Source organism: Camelus bactrianus, chromosome 6, assembly GCF_048773025.1.
Source record: "Camelus bactrianus isolate YW-2024 breed Bactrian camel chromosome 6, ASM4877302v1, whole genome shotgun sequence".
Classification (NCBI taxonomy): domain Eukaryota; kingdom Metazoa; phylum Chordata; class Mammalia; order Artiodactyla; family Camelidae; genus Camelus; species Camelus bactrianus.
Genome location: NC_133544.1, coordinates 55,943,219 through 55,968,758, shown reverse-complemented (window position 1 = coordinate 55,968,758; position 25,540 = coordinate 55,943,219). Strand labels below are relative to the sequence as shown.

The 25,540-nt window shown below is 34.1% G+C and overlaps 1 protein-coding gene across 6 annotated transcripts in view; it reads left to right on the top strand.

The window, feature by feature from the left end:
• AKAP6 (A-kinase anchoring protein 6) overlaps positions 1–25,540 on the top strand; it is a 563,915-nt gene that overhangs the window by 444,662 nt on the left and 93,713 nt on the right. For all 6 annotated transcript variants that reach the window (XR_006727664.2, XR_012507556.1, XR_012507555.1 and 3 more), the window contains one exon: positions 4,781–4,996. Coding sequence is in view for 3 of the 6 variants with exons in the window: in XM_010962996.3 (XP_010961298.1) it covers positions 4,781–4,996 (216 nt within the window). In the remaining 3 variants the exon portion in view is untranslated. The remainder of the gene's footprint in view (positions 1–4,780; positions 4,997–25,540) is intronic.

Here is a 25,540-nt window from a genome sequence, read left to right as displayed (position 1 = left end):
TTCAGCAGTAAATACTACAATACTATATGATGGGTGGGTTGGTTGAATTCACAGATGCAGAACTGCAGATACAGAGGAACCATGGACTAAGTATAAATTATAATCAAATTTTTTATTGTGCTGAGGGTCAGCACTCCTACCCCCTCCATTGTTCAAGGACATATAAGTACATATAATCTGTATATAAGTACGTATAATCATTCTATGCAATATGTGTGCATATATACATATATTTAATATATAATGAAGACTGAATTATCAGTTTTGGAAGTCTTCCTTCAGTGGTGTTAAACTGCAGCCAATACCAGGAAAATGTTACAACACAGTTCCATAATCTGAGTGGTTTAAACAGTCAAAGAAGTTCATAGAGCAAATCAGGAAAGGAGAAAAAAACCCAGATAAACCAAATACACCCCTTTGTATCATCATTGGTGAATTAAAAATCAGATTGACGGTTTATAAATATAAAACAAAAACATTCAGCCTGTTGGCAACTCTCTTGTAGCATGTCCAAAAAGATGTGTTTAGATTATTGGAGAGCTGATTGTTTTAAAGGAAAAAACAACTTAGAAGTTTTGATTTTTACTTTTTTACACTTCTCAACTTCTATAACAAATCTGCTTTTTTAGTAACATGAGGAAACTGAATAGAAATGTAAAATAAGTAAATAAAATAGGTCATTAGAAAATTATAAGTAGCACAGCAGGAGGAAAGGGAACTCTCCTATGCTGTTGGTGGGAATGTAGTTTGGTACAGCCATTGTGGAAAACACTATGGAGATTCTTCAAAAAACTCAAAATGATCCAGCAACCCCACTGCTGGACATATATCCAGAGGGAGCTCTAAGTCAAAAAGATACATGCACCCCAATTTTCATAGCAACACTGTATACAATAACCAAGACATGGAAACAACCTAATGGTCTATCAAAAGATGATTGGATAAAGAAGCTGTGGTATATTTATACAATGGAATGCTACTCAGCCATAAAAAATAATAAAATAATGCCATTTGCAGCAACATGAATGGACCCAGAGATTGACATTCTAAGTGAAGTAAGATAGAAAGAAAAATACCATATGGTATCATTCATATTTGGAATCTAAAAAAAGAAAAAGAAGATGCTAATGAACTAATCTACAAAACAGAAACAGACTCACAGATACAGTTAAACAATCTTATGATTACCTGTGGAAAGGGTGTGGGAAGGGATAAATTGGGAGTTTGAGATTTGTAAATGTTAACTACTATATATAAAAGTAGATAAAAATTTCTTCTGTATCATGCAAGCAACTGTATTCAGTATCTTGTAACCTATAATGAAAAAGAATATGAAAACAGATATACGTATGTATATGTATGACTGAAACGTTACGCTACACAGCAGAAATTGATATATTGTAACTGACTATACTTCAATTAGAAGAAAAAGTAACACACCAAACTATATTCCAACAATTAGATTCTGAAGTGATACTAAGACAATGACCTCCATACTATCAGAAGTAACTTTGTAGGGAAAAAAATGCCTAAATATTATCGAATAATAACTAAATACAGAAGCATCTGGAATCTTTCTCTTAGACATATTGATGATTAGCTGTTTATCTTTCTTTTTAAATTTTCTTTCCCACTTCCTGTCTTTATACTTTTCTAGGAAGGCAATATGACTATGCTTAGGGACCAACATGATCTCATTGGGTATCAAGGAAAATGCTTCGAAATTGGCAATAATGAAAAGCCTTCCAAACTTTTCTGTTCCTTACTTACTTTTTCAGCTGCTTTACTCTCTCTTTTCTCCAATATGCTGGGTACTCCCCATGTCCTAGGCTACTTGCTACTGGACCTTCAGTCCTTATAACCACATCCGCCCAACTTGGACCCAATGGCTCACATTGTTCCCCTGAAGATTTCACAACTCTTCCAATACGAACTTGCACAAACTCCTTTTTTAAGCCTCCATGCCTGAAACAATGCCTAGCAGATACAAAGTGCAACACACATTTGAGGAGGTTTGAGAAGCAGTGACGAGTTTCTCTCATTTCTATGCCTTACTTAGATTACTTAGCTTGGGTTTCTGCTTAAAGGTACTTTTCTCTGAAAATGTAAACCAAAAATAGTTATAATAATCATTTTGTTCTTAGGAAGTTATATTTAACATTTCCCTGTGCATAGTTTATCATGGAAATAATGTGAACTACTGATTCTAAGAAACATTGCCAGCAAATGCACTGATTTTATTTAGTATGTGTTTGTGATTATAAATAACTATGTATATTTTAATGGTTGCCATGGAAACCCATTTATGTAGAAGAATGTTATTTTATCAATTATCTTTCTTAGATATGGAAATGTATACTGAAAAATACCTTGGCCATGTAAAATTCTCAATGTTTCCCTCCTTTTTAAAGTAGTATTATTTCCAAAGTGTGCATATAGGGTAAATTATTCATCTAGAATGTAGACTAACTTATTTGGATATTTAAAATTTTTTAAATTACAGAAAAAGATACAGAAATCAGATATTGCATGTCAGCAGTTTTTTAAAAAGAGCCTACAGTTTTAAAACCACCTGGGTAGACTGCCGTTAAGATGTGGGGTGGGAATCATCTGGATACGTAAATACTGGACCTAAACTCTAGATACTTATAAAAATTTATGGCCAATCACCTTTATGAAAATTTCTCTAGCAACCTCACATGTCCTGTTTCAGAACTCTGAAAACACCTGCGAGGTGATTGAATCCTACTTGGGCTACTTTGTAAATGTGACCTATGCTATATGACTGTGGCTATGCTAACATGTCTCTCGTGCCAACCATGGCAGGTTTTCATTCGGTAAGACACACTGGGGATTTTTGTTGGCCTGAGGAATACAGTTGTTATTTTCGTCAACCTAAAACGGAATTTTTGTAATATCCAGTTTAATGGCGTGTAAACATCTCTTTTGATTTTTCTAGTCCTTTATTTATAACAAATTAAGAACAAAACAAAAATCCCTCAAATCTTCAATATTTATATTCAGAGAACTCATTTGAACCAATTTGTTAGCTATATTATTATTTCTAAGTGTTTGATTTTGAGCCACAAGTTGGCAGGTATTAAGTGGGCTTGATGGTTTGACTTGCCCTACAGTTGTCCTAGAGCAAGAGAGCAAATTGAAGGAAGGATGTGTGTGTGTGTGTGTGTGTGTGTGTGTGTGTGTGTAATAGAGAGGGAGGGTGCCTGTGGGCAGGGGCAGTCAGCAGGATTGGAGGAGGAGATGGAAACAATGCCTGTTGCTTTGGTAGACCGTCAGGTTTTATCTTTGGATATTTAGGGGTTTCTTCTCATTCAGCATTGAACAAATGAATAGCACCAGTAAAGAAATTTGTCAGACCTGGTGGTTCTGTCAGAAGTTATATAGGAAAATAGTAATGAACCCTAGGAAAATAAATAAGGGTAAGTTCAGGAAACATAACTAAAAATGCTGCCCTGGTATAAATTGAATAATAAAATTCCTAGTCATATTTTGCTATGAATAGAGGTTGGGAATTTGTCATTGACCTTATTTAAAATGCAGAAATATTAAAGGTATTGGGTTCTCTTATTACAGAAATAATAGAATTCCAGCTATTACTAAGTTAGGGTCATTTAAATGGCTATAGCATGTATTATATCAATAAGTGGAACATCTGTATGAAGCGTCCACCTGCTGATCTACCACCACTCCACGCACATTTCAGTGAACCGCAGTTAATCATTTTAAGACTTCTTCTAATGAAGCCTTATCTAGATTAACATTTTAAGCACAAATACTTTTAGGCATTAAAACTCTAGCACTAAATGAAATTGCATTGTCTTGTTTACCCTTGTTGATTAATAAGCAATCTGTTAACTGTTAGAACAGTCCAATTGTGGCAGTAGAAGGAGATTAGTAATTCAGTGATGTTTATGGATATAATCATCATTTCTCCTGAAGGCTTTGAATTAGAATATCACTTACACACTATCCGTAGGCAAGGAAAAGATATAATATTTTTAGACATGTGTACCCACTATTTCGTTTGAATCGTTCAGCTTAGGGTCACTGCAGCAATGCAAATGCTTCTGGGGCAAAGTGTTATTTTGATGCATGCATATTCTTCTTAAATAGTGTGAATGCCTATTAAAAGAAACACAGCAACTAACAAATAATGCAGTAATAATCCAGTATCCCAATTTCTGCTTTCAGAATGTTATTGTTTTGTTAATCAAAATTTCGGAAAAGAAATGTTTCTTATCCTTTTTTTTTCCCCCAAATAATAGCTGTTATATATCAATTTTTTTTCTCTGCAATCTTATTTAACATATTCCTAGCCAGTAGAAAACTAAACTTTTGGCTCCAAAGAATCTAGGAGTAAATTTGGAAAACTTCGTTTCATTTTGGAGGACTTTTTTGTTTTTTGTGTTTCCTATGACCTTGAATCAAAGCATGTCAATCTGTTTGGCATTTACATGACCTTAATAATTTATTTCATTAAGTTAATCACCTAGATGTCAAGGTGGGACCCAACATTTTAGATGTAGAAATCAGTAAAAAAAAAAAAAAAAAAAAGGAATGAGATGCAGCGAAAATCCATTGGCTTTAGTTGAGTATCTGTAGATCCCCAATCTAAAGGCAACTCCAAAGTCCTCCTGTCCTACTGTTCATAGCTGAGCGTTATCACCACAACTTGAAATTATGATGGAAGAGGGTGTTTCATGTTTTAGGGAACTCTGCCCTATAAACACTCATAAATTGGTCCCTCTTTCTGTTGTAGTCCCTCTGTCGTGAAATCAAGCAGCGACGTCGCGGAGTGGCCTCTGTCCTGCGATTATGCCAACATCTTCTGGATGACCGGGAGACCTGCAATCTGAACGCAGACCACCAGCCCATGCAGCTGATCATTGTAAATCTTGAAAGAAGGTGGGAAGCCATTGTCATGCAAGCCGTCCAATGGCAAACACGGCTACAAAAGAAGATGGGAAAGGAATCTGTGAGTGATGATTTCTTTTTTAAAGCATAATGCACTCTCGTTTTTTTCTCAGAAAAAGAAATTCTTTCAGGGCTTGGAAAAATGTGTTTATCTTACAAATGGTTTTGCTAACTAAAAGGATACTATCTCCACCCACTAAAAGAAACTCCATTTATCGTAACACAGAGATTCATTTGCCTGCTAATAAGATGCATTTTAGTCTCATTTCTTTTTAAAAAATCATATGGAGACTTTGCTTAACCTTACCAAACTAAGCCATTAATTCATTCAATCATTCCTTCACCAACAATATTCATTAATCATACAATACCCTACGAAGATTTTGCTAGGAGGGGGCTTACCACTCTCAGAGCATATGGAGCAATGTGTATGCTCTGCAGACAAGGCAATCAAGTAAAGTATGCTGTTTACTCTTCTTTACATAAGATGAATTAACACTGTCCACATATAAAATAATCTCCCTTGTTCTTGCTTAGAGCTCCTTCTGATAGAGTTGCATTGCTGAAAAGTAGCAAGTTTCTTCTTAGAGTTCTAATGCAGTGCTCAAAGAAAATTTTAAGAATTTTCCAAATTGGCTGTAAGTTCAAGCTGTTGCTAGATGAAGGAAATATATGTAACTAGAGATGTTTTATTATAATATAGAATACATCCTTGTCCAGAGAACCTTCGTATCCTTTAAGGGAAGGAATTTATTGATAAAAAGATTGCATTCCCCAAATGACCTCAAAGTCAGTGTCTGTTAGTTGAAGGCCTAATTCTCATGTTTGACTAACATAAACGAGATACAAACATATGTACATACATATAATGGAATGTTTTTCTTGTATATTTATATTATCAGTTCTATGTCTTTGAAAGTTCAAGATTCAAAATTGAAAAATCAAATGTAATAATCTTACCACTGAAAAACAGGCTTCTATGAATTCTAATTTTAACAAAGCCTTAATCTTTGCTATCTGATGTATTTGGCATTGGAGACTGGGAACAGAAGGGACAATGAATCAGTAAGCCTTCTCTCTTTTTCATCTGTAGTTATGTTGAGTCTAGGGGGTGATTTTATCCTCAGTAGTTCACTATAATTGTTTTAAGCTGAAGTTGTTCAATTTCTTGAGACTTCCAAGTTATTACCAGTAATCAGATTCTATATAATTGGATGTCTTTTTATTGAAATGACCTGTTTGTTATGAAGCTGTTTAGCTTCTAGAGTCTTGTCTTTTCATTTCTTTTCTTTTCTCTTATTTCTTTTCTTTTCTTTCTTTCCCTTCTTTTCTTTTCTTTTTCTTTTTCTTTGAGTGTTTGAAGGGGTAGAATAGGTTATTTTTAATTCTATAGTTTGGAACCTCTAAGCATGGTAATGGCCATAATAAAATTTACACAAAAAACAATGCACCTGGAGAAGCTCTAGCATTTTGGAAGCATTCAGACTGCTTTGGAGGCGACTAAAATAGGTTTCTTTGGAGATGTGTTTGGAACTGTATGCTCAGGGATGCAGGACTAGATCTCTTCAGACGAGCTATAGACATTTTTATTGTCCTTCTGTGGTAAAGGTAAGCTTTAGCTTTGAAACCCTGGCTGCTTCTTTAGAGACTCAAGCTGCTACAGAGAGGTAGATAAAAACTGCAGATAGAGAAAAGTCTCCCCTTTTCTTTAAGTTGGCTGCTGAGTGTGTAGATTTCTTTGGAATGGTGAAGGGAGCAAATAAGGTCCTCTGTGCTAAACAAGGTTGAAAATCACTTGAGAAAGGGATAGAAGAGTAGAACAGCACTGATGCCAACAATTCAAAGAGCACAGTGTACCTCATTAAGCTGGACATCTTCCTTACTTCTGATGTCTGTTGATTGGGTATAGTCCAAGTTGCTTTAATGGGCAAACAGGTACCTCACCAAGGGAGGCTGCCTTTGCAGAGAATCAGAAGCCTCTAAGTGGTCTGTTTGCTGATGTCCTATGTCCCCACTCCTATGCTATCCCCTTTTGTGCACAGGGACTTTCACTGCTATATTTCCAGGGCCTGGGACATCTTGCATATAGTAGATGTTTAATAGACATTTGCTAAATGAATTAATACATGCTTTCACTTAATAAATTTTGTTTCATTTCAGCATTTGGTTTAGAGTTACTGTATCTATATTAATTTTCAATGTTCATTTTCTCACAAAGTGGCTTTGAGTGTTATGTTTATATTTGAATGTTTCACCTTCATGAGACCACCAAGAAGATGCCTTTTAACTTTTCTTCTTTCTGATAGGGTCAGTTTTTCTAAGTTCTAAAATATAACGTGAAGTCCCCTGTGGTATATTCTCTTTCTTCAAATTTGGAAAATTTTGGCCATTATTTCTTCAAAAATTGCATGTCCCTCTGTCCTTTTTTAGGGATTCCATTTACATATATATTAGGCTGCTTCAAGTTATCTCACAGCTCACTAATGCTATGTTTTTGTCTTTTTTCCCCTCTTGTTTCATTTTGGATAGTTTCTGTTGCTATATTTTCAGGTTTATGAATTGTTGCTTCTGCAACATCTAATTGGTTGTTAATACCATCCAATGTCTTACCAGTGTATTTTTCACCTCAGTTATCATAGTTTTCATCTGTAGAAGTTTGATTTTAGACAGATATATTCAATGTCTCTACTTAATAAGTTCAACATATTTTGTACCTTCTTGAACTTATGGAATGCAAGTAAAATGACTTTTAATGTTCTTGTCTTTTGATTCTATATTCTGTCATTTCTGGATCTGTTTCTATTGATTAACTATAAACCCGCAGATCCAGGATGTCAACAAACCTTAAGCACAAGAAACATGAAAAAAACTACACCAAGGGACATCCTATTTAAATTGATTAAAACCAGTGATAAGAGAATATCTTCAAAGCATCTAGAGAGAAAAAAGTTACATTCTATGCAGAAGAATAAGAGGAAAGAGTTATAGCAGACTTTTTTTTTTTCAGAAATAATGCAAGTCAGAAGACAGTAGAATAGCATCTTTAAAGTACTGGAAGAAAATAACCCAGAATTCTATACACAGAGAAAATATCATTCAAAAAGGAAGACAAAAATAAAGTCTTCAGATACCAAAACCTTAAAAAAACTAGCAGCAGCAGAATTTCACAGATGTTAAGGGAAATCTTTTCAGCTAAAAAGAAAATGAAATCAGTAGAAACCTGAATCCACACAAAGAAATGAAAAGCACGGAAATACTGTGTGGGTTAACATGAAATGTTTTTTTCATACTATTGAGATATCTTTAAATAATAATAGGTTGTTTAAAGCAAGATAATAACAATGTATTATGGGATTCATAACACATGTAGAAGTGAAACATATGACAATAATATCACTAAGGCCAGGAAATGGAACTATATATTGTAAGGTTCTTATATTAAGTATAGTGGTATAGTATCACTAAAGATCGAGAAAAGAAAATGTATACCATGACTCTTTAAAACACAAGAAGCTATAATAAATAGGCCAACAGAAGAAGGGAAATGAAATCATTTTTAAAACCACATACAATGCAGAAAAAGAGGAAAAATGGAAATAAAGAACAGATGTAATAGAAAATTGAACCATCTGCATCAATAATTCTGTTAAATATAAATAGACTAAAACTCCAATTAAAAGGCAATAATTAACAGACTGCACATAAAAAGCAAGACTGAACTATATATTGCCTATAAAAACCCATTTTAAGTATAAAAAGCAATTATGTTAAAAGAAAAGGATAGAAAAATAGATATTAAGCTAACAATCAAAGGAGAGTTGAGGTAGCTATATTAATATTAAACAAATTGGAATTCACAGAATATAATATTATAATGTATAAAGAAGGATATTTCTTAATGATTAAGATGCTAATTAATCAAGAGGAGGACACAGCATTACTAAATGTGCTCTAATAACAGAATTTACAAATTCATAAGTCAGAAACTGATACAACTGCAAGAAGATGAGAACACACAATTTGGAGCAGAGATTCCAACACCTTTTCTTAATAGTTGATAGTACAGGTAGACAGAAAATCAGTAAGAATATTAAAAAAAATTGAATCACACCTTAAAACAACTTGACCTACTTGACATTTCAAACATTCTATGCAACAATAGGCGAATATTCATTCTTCTCAACTGTACACAGAGCATCTACCAAAAATGGACTCTTCTGAGCGATAGAACAAGCAAATTTAACAAATTTAAAAGTATGTGTATTTCACTCTGTTCTCTGACTATGATGAAGTTACTTTAGAAATAAATGTTAGAAATACATTGGGAACATCCTCAAATATATGGAAACTAAACACTAACACACTTACATACGACTCCTGGGACAAAGAAGAAATGAAAAATGGAAGTTAGAGATTATTTTGAACTGAATAGAAATAGGAAAAAATACTAAAATTTGTGCCAATCAAAATTTGCCACCAAAATGCACTAGCTAGAGGACAAATTAAACACCAAATAAACAGAAAAAAGAAAATAATAAGGAGCTGAGCAGAAATTATTGAAATTGAAAATAGAAAAAAATCAGTGAGAAAAAAGCTGCTTTTTGAGATTAATGAAACTAAAAAAACTGTAGCAAGACAGCTTAGGAAAAAAGGAGAAAAGAAACAAATTATTATAAGAAATGAGACACACAGCACTACAGATTCTGCTAATATTAGAATATAAAGGGAATGTTATGAATAATTTTATGCCATTAAATTCAACTATTTAGATAAAATGGACAAATTCCTTGAAAGTTGTAAACTATCCACATTTACTCAAAAAGAAATACAGAACCTGAATAGCTCCTCATCTGCTAAGTAATTTGAACCATTAATTTAAAACCTCCTTACAAAGAAAAATCTAGATGGATGGCTTTATGAGTGAATTCTTCCAAATAGTTAAGGAAGAAATAGTACAAATTTTATGCAAAATCTTCCAGAAAATTGAAAAGGAAGAAATACTTCCCAACTCAGCATTACTCAAAGACGTTATAAGAAAACTACAGACCAATATCCCTCATGAATATAAACAGATTCTTAACAAAATTTTATCAAGTAATTAACAATATAAAATAGATACATTATGACCATGTGACGTTTAGAAATGGAAAATTAGTTTGACATTAAAAAAAAATGTAATTCACCATAGTCAAATAGAAAGGAAAACTATATCCTAGTGGGTGCAGAAAAAGCCAAAATCTAACATCCTTCCTGATAAAAGCTCAGAAACCTATGAAAAAAGGAGGAACTTTCTCAACTTAATAAAGGATATATACAAATAACCTAGAGCAAACATCATACTTAATGGTAAAACACTGAATGCTTTTCTAACTGAATAAGGAACAAAGCAAGGATGTCCGTTTTCACCATTTCTATTCAACATTGCACTGGAAGTTTTAGTGAGTGCAATAAAGCAAGAAAAAGGAATTAAAGACATGCTGCTTGGAAGTTAAAGAGCAAACTTATCTTAGTAACACATTCTATGGTCATCTGTGACGAAAGTGCTATGGAATCTCCAAGAAAGATCCTAATAAAGGAATTTAACAAGACTGTAGGATACAAAGTCAGTATATCAATTGTATTTTTATGTTCCATCAATTAACAATCAAATCGAAATTAAAAAAACAGTATCATTTACAATAGTAGCAAAAACATGAAATGCTTAGGGATATATTTAACAAAAAATATGGAAGACCTATAGTCTGAAAACAAAATATTGCAATGAAATATTGCTGAGAGACATTAAATGAGTGATGAACACTATAGTAAACCATATGCTATACTGTGTTCATGGATTAGAAGGCACAGTATTATTAAGGTATCAGTTATCCCCAGATTTATCTATAGGGTCAATATGATACAAATGAAAATCCCAGTGAGGTTTTTGGTAGAAATTTATTAGCTGATTTGAAAATTCATATGAAATGCAAAGGAACTGGAATAGCCAAAACAGATTTTTACAAGACGAGTAAAGTTGGAGGACTTACAACTCCTGATTTCAAGACTTATGATAAAGCTACAGTAGTCAAGAGAATATGGTATAGTGTCAAAGCCAAGAAATAGATCAATGAAACAGGATAGATATTTCAGAAATAGAGCTGCTCATAAATGGTTAATTGTTTTTGACAAAGGTGTGAAGGCAAATCCAAAGATAGTCTTTCAAAAAAATGATCCTGGACCAACTGAAATATCCATATGCACAAATATGAAATTGAACTATATATTGCACCATCTGTAAAAGTGAGTCAAAATGGATCATAAACCTAAATGTAAAAAAATTAGAAAAAAATTATTGGGTAAAATCTTTGTGACCACTTGAAGAATCATAAACAGTAGCAAGGAAGATTTTAGGAATGATACATGATCTTGATGGTTGTGGTTTTGTGAGCATATTCTTATGTCAAAACATATAAAATTGGAAAATTTAAGTTGTGCAGTTTATTTCTGAATAAAACTGTTTAAAAAACATATAGGCAGATACAGAATCTTACATATAATTACAAATGGGTGGATAGATTACCTTGAAGCCTCGCAGTGAGTATCCTTGCTTTGGAGTAAATAAATAAAAATGAGCATTCATTTTCTGAAGGACCAAAGTAATAATAATAATAGCTAACACATAGCACTTAATATGCATCAGGCACTTTTCTAAGTGATTTACATTTTAAGTCATTTAAGACTTTTGGTAATCATATGATTTATATGTATTATTAGCCTCTCAATTTTACATGTTGAGGCAAAGAAAGTTTCAGCAACTTGTCTAAAGTAACCCAGCTAGTTTGTAACTGATCTGTCATTTAAACATAGGCATTTTGGCATTTTGACGTTTTTGCTCCAGAGTCAGTGTCCTGAATCAACAGACTACATTGTCTCTCTAAGATGAAGCCTTCTTTAATGATACGAATGGTGTGTATACAACCACTTTTCTTTTTAAATCAAGTAAATTAACAGGACTTTTATAAATACAAATTGAGCCTATTGAATTTTGATATTAGGTGATCCCACTTTTCCAATACAGTATAGGAAATCATGGATCAAATTTCTTCTTTATCACAGGTGATATATGAAGAAGTTTTAATTGCCAAAAATCAACCATATCTAACTAGGCTAGGAAAAGCAGTACTTTTTTATGAGAACCTTAAGAAAGAAGAGCATTTTCCCTTTCAAAATACTAGAAAAGGTAGAAAAGAGAGACTTAGGGGTGCCATGTGCGTTGGTTGACCGCTGGTAGCTCATTGACACTTATTTAAGCATTTCCTCCAAGTATTTGGCTTTCTTATTGAATTTACATGTTCTTCACAGAGACTCCTGACTTTTGTGGAATTTGTCTTATGAAGGCCAGTTTTCCAGCAGTGATTTGTATACATCACAAATCAAATTTCTTTTTTCAAGAGCCATCTCAATAAACGTCTCTCTACCAGACAGGTTCAGTCTGCTATAGATCAGTCCCCTCAGGGGATTTGACAAAGTGGCTAATGCAAGAAAGTTTCATACATCTTAAGGAAATGTATTTCTCAGTTTATTTTCTCATATTAATTTTGTTTGTTTGCCTGGCAAGGATCCCTCTAAAAAGCCAAGTTGTACAAGAGTCAGTCACTATGAGAATGGGGCTGTCGTGTTATTTAAGCAGTATTGAACAGGTATCATGTCCTAGTCACTGGGTTATCATTTTTCATAGATTATCTCATTTAATCTTCATAACAACTTAAAGAAACTAAATTTTTGAAAGATTAAGTATATTACGCAAGCTTATAGAGCTAGTAAATGGAAGAAGAAGAAGATCTGGATCCATGCATAGCTGACTCCTGGACTTTAAGCTCTTTAAGGTCTTAAAGGGTTTATTGCTATAATTTTTTGACATTTTTTACCCCGAGACTACTTTGGTTGGTTATCATATCCTGTATTAATGATATATAGTCTTATTTTTCCTTTTTATTGGAAACTGCCTGTAATTCTTTTTAGAACTGAATATAAGAAGAATAATATAAATAAAAGACAACATAGTAATTTCTGTTCATGTCCTATATCTATTAATTGGTCAGTCATAAGAATTTTTGCATGACATGTTAGAGATCTAAAGACTCAAGCTAAGTTGGATTTAATTAGACAATTACATTTGGAAGTTAATTCAGTGCTTCCCTCCACTCTCATCCGTTGGCTCTTATACAAAGAGTTGGATTCACTGGAAAAAATACATGGCTGGAATTAAGTATTGGAGTTATTTGGAAAAAATAAACCAAACAATGAGAAAACACTGAATTAAAAAAAGAAAATCTTGAGAGGGGGAAAAATCTTTTGAAAAGTTTGAATAATAAAGTTTAGATCTTAGCATGCATTTTTATGAGTGAAATGCTTTGGATAAGGTCATTGTGTCATCATTCAATATTTTTTACTCCAAAAGTACTTCTAAAAGTAATAGACTGAGTTCTATGTAAAACTCTTTAAAGTTTGCTGTTGTATCCAAAGACAAAAACGAAGAGAAAAATGACCTGATAATTATGCATGAGGCTAAATGGAAAATTATTTTCAAAGGGTTGCAACTATAAGACTCTTTGGGTGTTGATATGGGGAAAATTTGGGGGATTCTGCCATAAATATACCTGTTCTGCTAGTCTTTAAAAGATCTTTGTACAGTACAACTCCTCCTTTTCCCAACTTAGTTTCTTCTATCAGCTACAGCATATGAATGGATGCTGTACCTATTTAGAAATACTCAGATGAAGTCAAGACATTCACAAGTAAAATGACAGAAGTTGTTCTTTACTTTTCAGAAATCTGAGAATGTGGGTTTTCTTAAAAAAGAAAACCTGGTGAAGGCACAGGTATCATTCTCAGAAAATGAAACTGGCTTGACAAAGTGTCAAATTATATTTATTGATAATGTTCCCAGATAATGTCCTAATTCACTTCTAGATTTTTGTAAAGAAATGTCCAGGATTCATTCATAATAACTGAGGACACCACTAGTATTGAATGGGGTAGATCTGTGTTGACAACAGTGAGGTACAGAGTAATCGATGACTTGTTTCCCATGAACTCCAGTGGTGTCCCTTTGGGAAACACTGTATGTTGTAACCATCTCAGGGTGCTCTTACTGTCACCTTCACACTGGGGACAGACCTCTGAAAATACCATTATGCTCATATTATATGTCTGTGGAGTACTCAGTACAGCTCTCCTTAGCCCTTTTCAAAACCCAAACCCTTATCCGAAGAGGAAGAAAACTTTTCCGTCTCAGTTTCCTTACCCGTCTAACCCATCATATAAGGCCTCGAATGGTCCCATCACTCTTTCCTTAGCTAGAAAATAGTTATCAATAGCAGATAAATCATTCTTGCTTTGCACACAGATGTTTTAAAAAGAAATAATCTGGATTCCTTCGAAATACTTTTATTTCAGCAAATGTGCCTTTGAATCCTTCATGAATTTAGAGTTTTACATTTTTACTCACAAAAATTTTTTTTTCCACTCCAGAGCTCTAGCATTGAAAATGGAACCTTGTGTTCAGAAAACCCCTGCATATTTATTGGCCTTGAAAGTATGCAACACATCTAGCCACGTAATTGAAAATAATAAGGCCACGATAAATGGGATGGCCCCAGGGTAAAACACCCAAGGGATTCAATTGGTGTCACTTTGCATCAATGTCCATGCATCATGGTAATTGAGGTAACATAACCAATTACCACATTTTAATTAGAGTTCTAAGAACTTGAGAAAATTTGCAATGATGAGACAGCTCCCTTTAAAAAAGAAAAAAATGAAGAAAGATAGAAAGAAAGAAAAGGAAAAAAATCTCACATACTTTGTTACCCAAGCTTGTTTCTTGCAAGCAAAGGTAACATAAAATGATGTTTTTTGAGTCTTCTTTATTTCCAAAGCTTTTTCTATCTCTCAATCTTATTATTTGGTGATATATTTTGAGATACCAAGCATTTTTAAATGCTGTTTTGTGACTAAAGTAATAGCATTCTTACACTATTATGACTGATGATTTTAGAAATTTTGACCGAAGAAATTCTCTAGAATATGCCCTGACTTAATTTCCCACCTAAGTGTTTCTCACCACCATAACTTGGGGATTCATTGTAAGTTTTAAGTCACTGTCTGAACACAGTGACACAGTATTAAATTATATATTTCTCTGGCTTTGGTTGCTAAACAAAAATAGACATAGATTCCACCACCCCCTCCCCATGAAAATTAAAAGCAGAAAGAATTACTGCATTTAGAAAATAATTTTGACTTGTGGCAATTATTTTTATAAGGCTAGAGTTTAAGTGAAAAACCTCCTGTAAAATTTTAGTGCTGCCACATAATCAAGTAATTATGTAATTACTTATACTTAATTACTTACAAGAGAGATGGTTGTTAAAAAATCTTTATACATGTCAAAAACAGCTTTCTTCTTTTAGAGTATTTCTAGCCAAGCTTTAGATACTGAAAAACTCTTTTAAAAGTAGTTCCCAATAAATTTATTTTTCTTTCAGAAATTCCTTACCGTATTTCTTCTGTATATGAAAGTACACTATATACTCTAAATGCCCTCTGTCCTGTTTCCACTCACACTAGTCCAAAAAAAAAAGGAAGGAAGGAAAGGGAAGAGGGACAGAGGGAGGGTGGAAGAGGAAAGGGAGAAAGAAAGAAGGAAAGCAATTATTTTAAATTACAGTGGAGGGTCTTGATGATAAATATAAGACATATCCTTAATGCGAGGATTTCCAGTAGACAATAAATTTTCAAGAGAAGTTGAGGAAGTTTTTTTTCCCTTGAATATTACAGTAGAATGTAGGGACTTAGAGCTTGGGCCAAACTCTGCGACGTAGTAGCTAGGTGATTGTGGCAAATTATTTAACTTTTCTATGCCTCAGCTTCTTCATATTTAAGATGGAGATGACGATAATACCTCCCTTGGGTTATATGAGGTTTAAGTGAATTAGTAGGTAACAAGTTATTTGAACAACTGCTGCCACAAAGTCAGTGACTGTTAGCTGCTATTATTGTTTCAGTTATTGCAGGAACCAAGTCTTATTTATCTTTGTAATTGTCTAGAAAGTAATACATTGCCTGGCATACTAGGCAATTAACATTTTGTGTAGTAAAACACATGAACAAATGACCAAAAAAGTGAGTAGTTGAGGAAATCCAGTCTTAAGTGATAGATTCCATGGTTGACGTAACTAACCACTCATCCTTATCTTCCTCCTTTTCATCCCGAATTGGCCAAAGCTAAACCAGTTGAATTAATTAGCCACACCCCTCTCAGAATTGGTTGATTTAGTTGATTTTTCTTCTATTCAATTTTCAGTTTCATTTATTTCTGTTCTAATTTTTATTATTTCTTATCTTCTGCTTGTTTTAGGGTTAAAGTGCCCTTTTTTCCCCTCAGTTTTCTAAAGTAGGAGCTTAGGTTACTGATTTTTAGATCTCCCTTCTTTTCTAATATATGCCTATCATGCTATAAATTTCCCTCTAAGCACTACTTTTGCTGCATCTCAGAAATCTTGATAAATTATATTTTCATTTTTATTTAGTTTAAAATATTTTAAAATTTCTCTGATACTTCTTTAACCTATGTGCTATGTAGAAGTTTGTTGTTTAATCTCCAGATATTTGGGGATTTTTCAATTTTCTATTATTGATTTATCATTTAATTTCATTGTGGTCTGAGAGCATACACTGTGTGATTTCTAGTCTTTTAAATTTGTTAAGGTGTGTTTTGTGGCTCAAAATGCGGTCTGTCTTGGTAATGTTCCATGTAAGTTTGAAAAGAATATGTATTCTGCTGTTATTGAGTAAAATATTCAAATGTCAATCAAGATCCAGTTGATTGATAGTGTTATTCAGGTGAACTATACCCTTAACTGGTTTTCTGCCTGACTGATATATCAATTACTGAAAGAATATTGATTAAGCTATCAATTACTGAAAGGATAGAGCTAAAATTAGAAGTCCTCAGCCCTGGTTGAAATCCAGCTATAAAAATGGATTTTCTGTTTCTCCTTGCAATTCTGTCAGTTTTTGCCTCACGTATTTTGATATCCTCTCGTTAGATGCATACATGTTTAAGATTATTGCCTTCTTGAAGAATTTATCCTTTTATCCCTGATAATCTCCCTTGTTTTTTGAGTCTGCTTTGTCTGAAATTTATATAGCTACTCCAGTTTTATTTTTGGTTGTTTTTGTTGTGTTGGAAGTCTTTTTTTTTTTTATTTTTAATTTTATTCTAAAATTTTTACTCCAGCTTTCTTTTGATTAATGTTAGCATGATATCTTTCTCCATTCTTTTAACCTTTCTGAGTCTTTGTGTTTAAAGTGAGGTTCTATAGACAACATATAGTTGGATCTTGTTCTTTTATCTATTCTGAAAATCTCTCTTTTAATTGCAGTATTTAGTTCATCCACATTTAAAGTGATTATTAATATAGTTGGATTAATAGCTATCCTGTTTTGTAATTACTTTCTGTTCATTACATTTGTTCTTTGTTTCTTTTTTTCCCTTCTTTTTCTGCTTTCTTTGATTTTAATGGAGCATTTTATATGATTCCCTTTTGTTGTCCTAGAACTTGCAAAGTGTGTTTTAAACTAACATAAGTAGTTGTCCTAGAACTTGCAATGTATGTTTTAAACTAACCTAAGCCTGCCTTCAAATGCTATCTTGTTTCACATACATAGTGCAGAAAACTTATAACACAGTATTCTTAATTCTTCCTCCCATCCCTAGGATATTACTGTCATTCATTCCCCAAAACATTGTTACTATTACTACTTTAAATAAACAGTATCTTTTTGATCAATTAAGAAAAATGTGATATTTTATTTTACCTTTATTTATTCCTTCTTTAATGCTTTTTCCTTTATACAGATCCAAGTTTCTCACCTAAATAATTTTCCTTCTTCCCAAAGAACTTCTTTTAACATTTCTTGCAGGGCAGGTCTTCTAACAATGTCAGCCTAAATAAGGAGATGAACTGAGGCAAGCTCAAATTACTAGATACTGAGTTTATTTGGGAATAGCGGAGAAATTGCAATTCAGAAAATGCATGCTGTAGCAAGCTACAGGCAAGTCCATGAGGGTTTGGGGCAGGCTGTATTTATGGGCAAGGAGCCAGAGTCTAAGCAGTGAGTCCATTGGCTTGAGGATGGGGAGAGATTCTTGGCAGATGTTCATTGGTCAGGAGATCTCTTGATCCTCTATAAATCAGGCATTTCCAGGAAATCAGCCTCTCAGTTATTAAGTTCTATTCTTCTGACAGAGTATACATGAGATTTTCCATTTCATATCCTCTGGTTCCATTTTTATTGAAATTCTTTCACACTGCAGAAACCTTTGCCCCAATAATTGTCCATCAGTTAGTATTAAATATTAGAAAACAGTGGACAAAGGACATGATCAACTGATTCACTAAGTAATAAATACAAATGGTTACTAAATAGATAGCCAATAGATAGCCAATCTAAGTAGTAATGAGAGAAATGCAAAGTAACACAGTTTGTCAGTTGCTATTTTTCATGAATAGATAGCCAATCTAAGTAGTAATGAGAGAAATGCAAAGTAACACAGTTTGTCAGTTGCTATTTTTCACCCATCAGAAAGAGGGAAATTTTATGATAAATTCCATTGCTTTAAAGGTATGAATGGGTGGCAAACTGACATAATCATTGGCTGTTTTTCAATATCAAAAAAGTGGGCACATCCTTTGGCCTAGTTTTTATTCTTCTTGAATTTGCTTTCAGGAAATAATCTGAGCTATTTATATGAAGATGTCTATCATGTTTTATTTACAAAACCAAACATAATTGGAAACGAGGGATTTCTAGTAATATATATTTTAAGAAAACATTTCAGTAAATTGATGGCATATTTAAAACCATTAAAAATTATGATTTTCAGAAAAAATTTTCAGGTCTGAATTGTTTTATTTTCTAAATAGCTCTAAAGTCCATCCAGTTTTCCCTAACTGTATACCACTTTAGTCCAAGCTACCAGCATCTCTCATTAAGTGTTTAGCATATTACTTGCATAGAGAAAGTGTTCAATAAGTGTTAATTGTTATTATTCTTATTCTATATGTACCACTGCAGAAGCCTCAAACATTACTTTCTGCATATCAACTTTTGCCCCCTTTCCAGTTCACTCTCTCCCCTGGATCCTGTGTAATCTTTTAAAAACACTGATCTAATGCCATCTTGCCTGCTTCTTCAGAACAGTCACATATCCTCTCTCTGCAGACCAGACCCACTGCCTGTTGTCTCAGATGCAGCATGTTCCCCCTGCCTAAGAGCCTTGTCCCTTCCACTTTTACCACTCACCCATACCAGGAACCCTCTCCAGAAAATTTGTATTATCCTTCAGAAAACAGCTCAAGAACCACTTCCTCAGGCAGGGTTTTCTTAACCGCCTAGAGTAGATCAAGACCTCATCGCATCTTCTGTCTTTCACAGATGGTGATCTCACTCCCTAGGTCCAAAAACTGAATCTTGTCTATTTTATTCAGTATTAATTAATTAATTTATCATTGTAAATATCATGAATTACTATTGTTTCATTCATTCAATAAATGTGTTAAATAAATTTGCTGAATACATTTTTATTGAATTAATTAATTAGGTTGTTTTAAAAGTTCATGTGAATTTGCTTTAGTTTGCAAATTTTTTTTCTTCCTACATCAGTCTGCCATTAATTCAGTCTTCGTTGACCTACGACTCTACCTTCTCATATATTTATGGTTTTCTCAAACAAAGAAACCTCTAATTATATTTATCTCATGAACAGCTGCTCTTTCATGTACCCTGAATGAGTTATGGTGGGTTAAAATACTGGAAGCCTTATCCCTCCTGGTGTGGGGAGGAGGGAGAGCAGGGAGGACTCCTGGGGGGAATCCATGCCATTTATTTGCCTTCTGCATTGATCAACCTCTTCATTCCTTCCCAGTATGCAAGTCTATATTAGCATTTCTATATGTCACATCTTGAAAGAGTTTGGAAAGCACTGGTCTAGAAATAATAGATATTAAACCTCAATACCAACCTGATGATCATGAAGCAATAGTCACGTTTAAATTTTGATCAAAGAGAAAACATTTAAGTGGAAATGCCACCAGGGTCAGATAATTTTCTTATCCCAGCATAGGAAGATCAGATTTACTCTAATACCCTTTTTTTTATATAGGTCTAATATTTTGGGTCTCTTGTTTCACTTGAATTATGCTTATGATTTTTTAACATGTAAATGACTTAGTTTGCTGAATATTAAAGAAAATATTGTATGTTTAGTCATTCAAGGGGTTAAAATTGAAATGCGAACATTGAAAAAGCTAATTTCTTGGATAGAGGCATGTAGCAGTGCAAAATAGTACAGGCAGGCCCATTGGCCTAAAGTCCAAATAACTAAAACTATTACAGTATAGATTAAATATTTTCCCATAGCCATAATACCATCAGTGTATCACTGCTGTTTTATGCAAGTTTGGGGTTCTGAATATTTAATCTATTTTTCCATACTGGTTTGTTGTCTGACTCCATTGGATCGTGGTATTGGAGGGAACTGAACCTATAGGCAGATAATCAGCAAGTACCCCTTGAGTACCTGCTATATATATGCTTAGCATTGTTCTGAGGTTTGGCTACACAGAAGTAGTACAGGACATGATCTTCAGTCTCAAGGCATTTGCAAGCTGTATGGAGTGATACATTAAGATAATATTGACATAGATGAGACAGTAATTATTGCAAGCTGTGTTTGGGCTGAAAATGACAGTACCAATTACAAAACTAAATACAAAGCTGTAGGATACTTGAGAGCTGAGTGTGCTCAATCCTGCTCAGTGCTGGGCAGTACTATGTAACAGGTATTTAATAAACATTTATTAAACAAATAAACCAATGGAAATACTACACTGTGTGGTCCTATCACTAGTGTAAGAATCAAATGAGACAGAAATCACTGAGGGATGAGTATCCAGAGAAATCTTTATAGAGAAGTTTAAGACTTAAGTTTGAGATATTTGATGAGGGCGATAGAAACCACATTCATTCATTCATTCAAAAAGTATTTATTGAATACCTACTATGAACAGAGGAATAGTGACGTAAGTGGGCAGTGAATATTCATAGGCATTTACTAAAATGAAGGTCAGCTTTGGGAGAATATTAAATTAAATATCAGTAATTTTTACATGACAGATTATGGAATGCCTTAAAAGTCAGAATAATTTGAAGAGATAGTAACCACAAAGTATTTGTTGTTGTTGTTTGTTTCTTTTGTTTTGTTTTATTTTAATGATAGGTGTAATTCAGTGAAAGGATTTATTTTAGGAAACTTATTTGAAAGTGGTGTGTGGGATTATCCTGAACATATTGTTGTTTCTTCTGTTTTTAAAAAAGTCTAGGGACAGATTTTTTTCACAAACTTTCATGGAGGGGGTGGTCTATGAGAATGTTTAGTTGCCCTTTTAGTAACAAATCCTTTTTGTATAGCTTACCTACTTTTACTTCCTGCAGTGTAATTCCATTTTTTGAGTTTGGAGTTGTGGAATTAGAGAACTTTTTTTTATTGTTCTAGACATAGAAACTTTCGAAATGCTATAAAAAATGTCTTTATAACGCCTTTTCCTCACCTGGTAAAATAACTCCAACTCCCTTGACAGGTCTCAAATGGTTGTTTCTTTATTGCTAAAGAACATTCCTTGATTATTAAACTTTAATGATCTCCAGCTAACTCACATGGCCCTGATTTCTTTGTTTTTACACTTAAGCAAGAGTAGTCATAATGACAATTACTTCTAAAGATTAAAGTACTAGAAGCTCCTAAAATAATCCTATTTCAAAAGCGATTTTTACACATAAAGAAGTCAGCTCTGTCCAATGCAGGATAAAGAATTTTTAATTTGGTGGAAGCTGAAATATCTACATTCTCTGTATTCCTCTCTCTGTCACCATCTTCCTTATCTCTTTATAGAGCACTTGTCATCTGTAAGGACTAGAAAACTAGTTATAGCAGTAAATATCCAGAGAGATGCCCCTTCCTCCCAAGGACACCTGTACATCTAGATATGGACAAGAAGCGTCAACAGATTTGTAGCAATCAGCACGTATAAGTTAGCTGAGGACTTTAAGAAAGCCCAGATCACTGGATGGTGTTTCCTGATGGAGCTTTAATGGGCCCATATGGCCTGCTGGATCTCTCTAGCCAAGGATTCCATTCATGGAATTTAAATTGTCAATTAAAGAGCATAGTGCTCGACTGAAATTATCAAGGGTGGGGAAAGGACTAGGTAGGAATTCTTTGCATATGAAAGGTTGTTCTTGTCAGATCACTAACCCACCTCGTCCAAGTTGATGCACATTAAAACTGGTTTAACTCACAGGACAAGAGGACAGAATATTAGGGGATCCAAAATAACCCATGCCTTACTGCTCTTGTTTTACAGTCTGAAAGAACCCACTTCAAATAAGGCTGGGAGCCCAATTTTCAAAAAGCAATTCCTCCATTTTTTTTTCCTTTCTGAGTGGCACTCATACGGTAGCAGTGGTAAAATAAACAACGATGTGTTGGATTTTGTTTCTCTTTATCTATATGACATTTGTGTCATCACCGTAGCTCTAATCCATATTCAGGTCTTCATGTTTGGTGTGCAGTAATATGTAAATGATCTCGCCAGCTGCGTGGAGCAGTGTTTGTTTATTCTATTTCTTTTGGCACTGCACAGAACTGAATTTCTGCCAAAATGGGGCTGCTTCAGGGAGCACTAATGCTCCAGGAGGAAGTTTTGAAAGGAATCGCACATCATAAGTCTTCACTCTGTGAAGCAACAAAATCAAAACAAACTTTCTGTTTACTAAAATATCAGTATTATGAATGTAAAATAATGTGTTTGTTAAAATATAATGAGCACGCTGCCCATCTCCAGGATGCTTGGTGTTCGTGGGTTTTGAAAATGAGGACACAATGCTGAGAAAGCTGGTGCATTTTTATTCTTGGAAAGGAAGTAGGTGAAATGAAATAGACAGAGACAACATCTAGAAGTTTAAGGGGGAAAGAAATATTTTCACACGCATATTAATCTCTGGAAACACATGGTATTTACATGCATTTAAATGTGGACAGCTGTGACGTTTAAGTGTTAAAAAATTTCATTAATGATGCATAGAACTATCTACTTCTGTTGGCAGCCCTTTCAGTCTTCAATCTGACACTTCCTTTTTTATCCAGCAAGCTAATTTCCCCTCTTTTGTGAGGAGTAACTGTTTTCACACTACTGCTTACCCAGCAAGCCTCCTTATTGTTTCATGGTTAATTATCTTCCCCAGCTTCACCTTCCCAGCAAAGGGAGCAGGACTGTTCCTCCCCAGCACTAATGAAAGCTGGGTTTTATGAGTATACTGTATAAATAAACGCAAGGTCTGATCAGGCAACATAATAAATGAGTTCCTAAAGTTTATGGAGTCACAGCTCATCTAGTGGTTTTACTAAATAATGAGGGAAAATGATTAATTTGGTGGGGGGGGACTTTAATTTTGGAGGAGAAAAAAAAAAACCTTTGTTACCATAGTTTAGAACCTATCTGCAGATAAACGTAAGGGATCTCTGTTTATCCAAGTGTTCCTCGTGCTTCCTAAGAGCAGCGATGACATTTGCCAGGAGAATGTCCTGAATAGACTAGGCCTTTGAAAACTATTGTTGATTTGCTAGGCAGTGGAGGACACCTGGCCTTATCTTTCCCTGAGTCCTTGCCATTTATTAAGAAAAAAAGTAGCCAAGCTTTATGTAGTCAAAGTGTGCTACACTCTGCACTGACTGTAAGCAAAGCAGAGATAAGTCACAAGTGCTACCGTTGTGTGTACTTGGAGTAGTAAATTCAGCAGGTCTGGCCCAGGTAATTAGCTCCACTGGCCGGTCAGTGTCTTTTCTCCCTGGACTGTAAACTCAGCATATTCTTTTAAATGCCTGCTCAAGGGCCCGTATCTGAAGAGTCTGAGGCTCGTAATTATTTTTGGTTATTTCTTGCATTGCAAAAGGATTTTAAGGGATTAAGGTGACCCTAAGCCTCTAATATCTTTTTTTTTTTTAATTTACAAAATGAATTCGCAGTTTGAGATCATTTTTCCTCTAGAATGAAATTTACATTTCTTTGATTTGGGAACCTTTGATTTGGGTTACAGTTTGAATTAAGGTCCTGACATTTAAAACTTTCAAGAGCCTCCTTCATGAGAGCCCAGGACCAGAGCTTCTGTTCCAATCAAGATCGAGTTTTTAAATCTAATCGGATCTCAGAATCCTGTAGTATTTTTCCCTTGAGATCTCAAAAAAGATAATCCCTCAGGGATTCCACATTTTTAACATGTCTAAGTACTCCAGCTAGGAATCAGAAGTATAAAATCTCTTGGAAACTTACTTCAAAGACATTTATTACCTTCTACAAAAATTCACCCTGAAATTTCAGGCAACTTTTCTAGCATCAAGTGTAACTGGTACACTCTCCAGCCATTTTTATGGGGGAAACAGTGATAATTCAAGGGAGATATTCTAGCAATTCTGAGATTTTTCAGTCCTCCTTAAATCGAAAAGCAGTTATCTTTAAAGGAGACTATTAAAACAAAAATATAGATCAAATAAAATAAAATCAGATGTAGAAATAAGGATAACTGACCTGCCCATTAATCATCCTAAACTTGGGCCAGTCAATGATAAACTGAGGAAAGCAAGGCAAGTTTAGTCGACTGGCACAGATAAGATGGAAAAGAGATTAAAATGATATATGGTCATTTTTGGTCATTCCTAATTTGTTTATCCAAATTGACCAACATTTTTCTTCGTTTTTTTCTCTGAATAAGTGGTAATCACATTATTAGAACTGAACAGAAACAAACAAAATGAGTCACATACCCCTATTTATCTGAGAGGAGCAAACCATTAAAAACAGCCATAACACAGTGTTGGTTCTTAATGTGTACCTTGTTGAGAGTTAAAAGACACACCATTCTCTCAGCTTTTATGTACTTCGTCAAGGACATGGATCCTGGACATGAGTGAACTCTGTCATCTGATGTTTGGCTTTTCATGCAGACTTCAGCATACTGACGAATCTCTTTTTGAACATTAAGCTACCTCAGGATCATGCCACAAATCTTGTGTTCTTAAAATTCTGTCTGAAAGTTGGGAACCCAAGTCTGTGTCACAGAAGAGCCCATGTGTTAGTAAACTTAGTGAACTTCATTTGTTTACTGTTTATCTCCTTTTTACTATGAATATGCTTTGTTGGTTTTAACAATTGTAGGTTTTTATTAATGGAAGAGCCTTATGAGGAACAAGAGTGTACATTTTGCTAAGGCAAAGGTGAGGCAAAAATTATATCCTGAGGCACAAAACTCAAATATTACATCAACTCCAGACAGTCAGAGGCAAATACTAAACCACTAGGACAATGACAGAAGAATGGGGCCAGATGTTACCATTAGGGGAGAAAAATCGTTTATGCGACTTGGCATGTGGGTCTGTCATTGTCATCCAAATAGGTTTACAATGTAGTAGAATGTACAAAATGCCACCATTTTATTGTGGTTG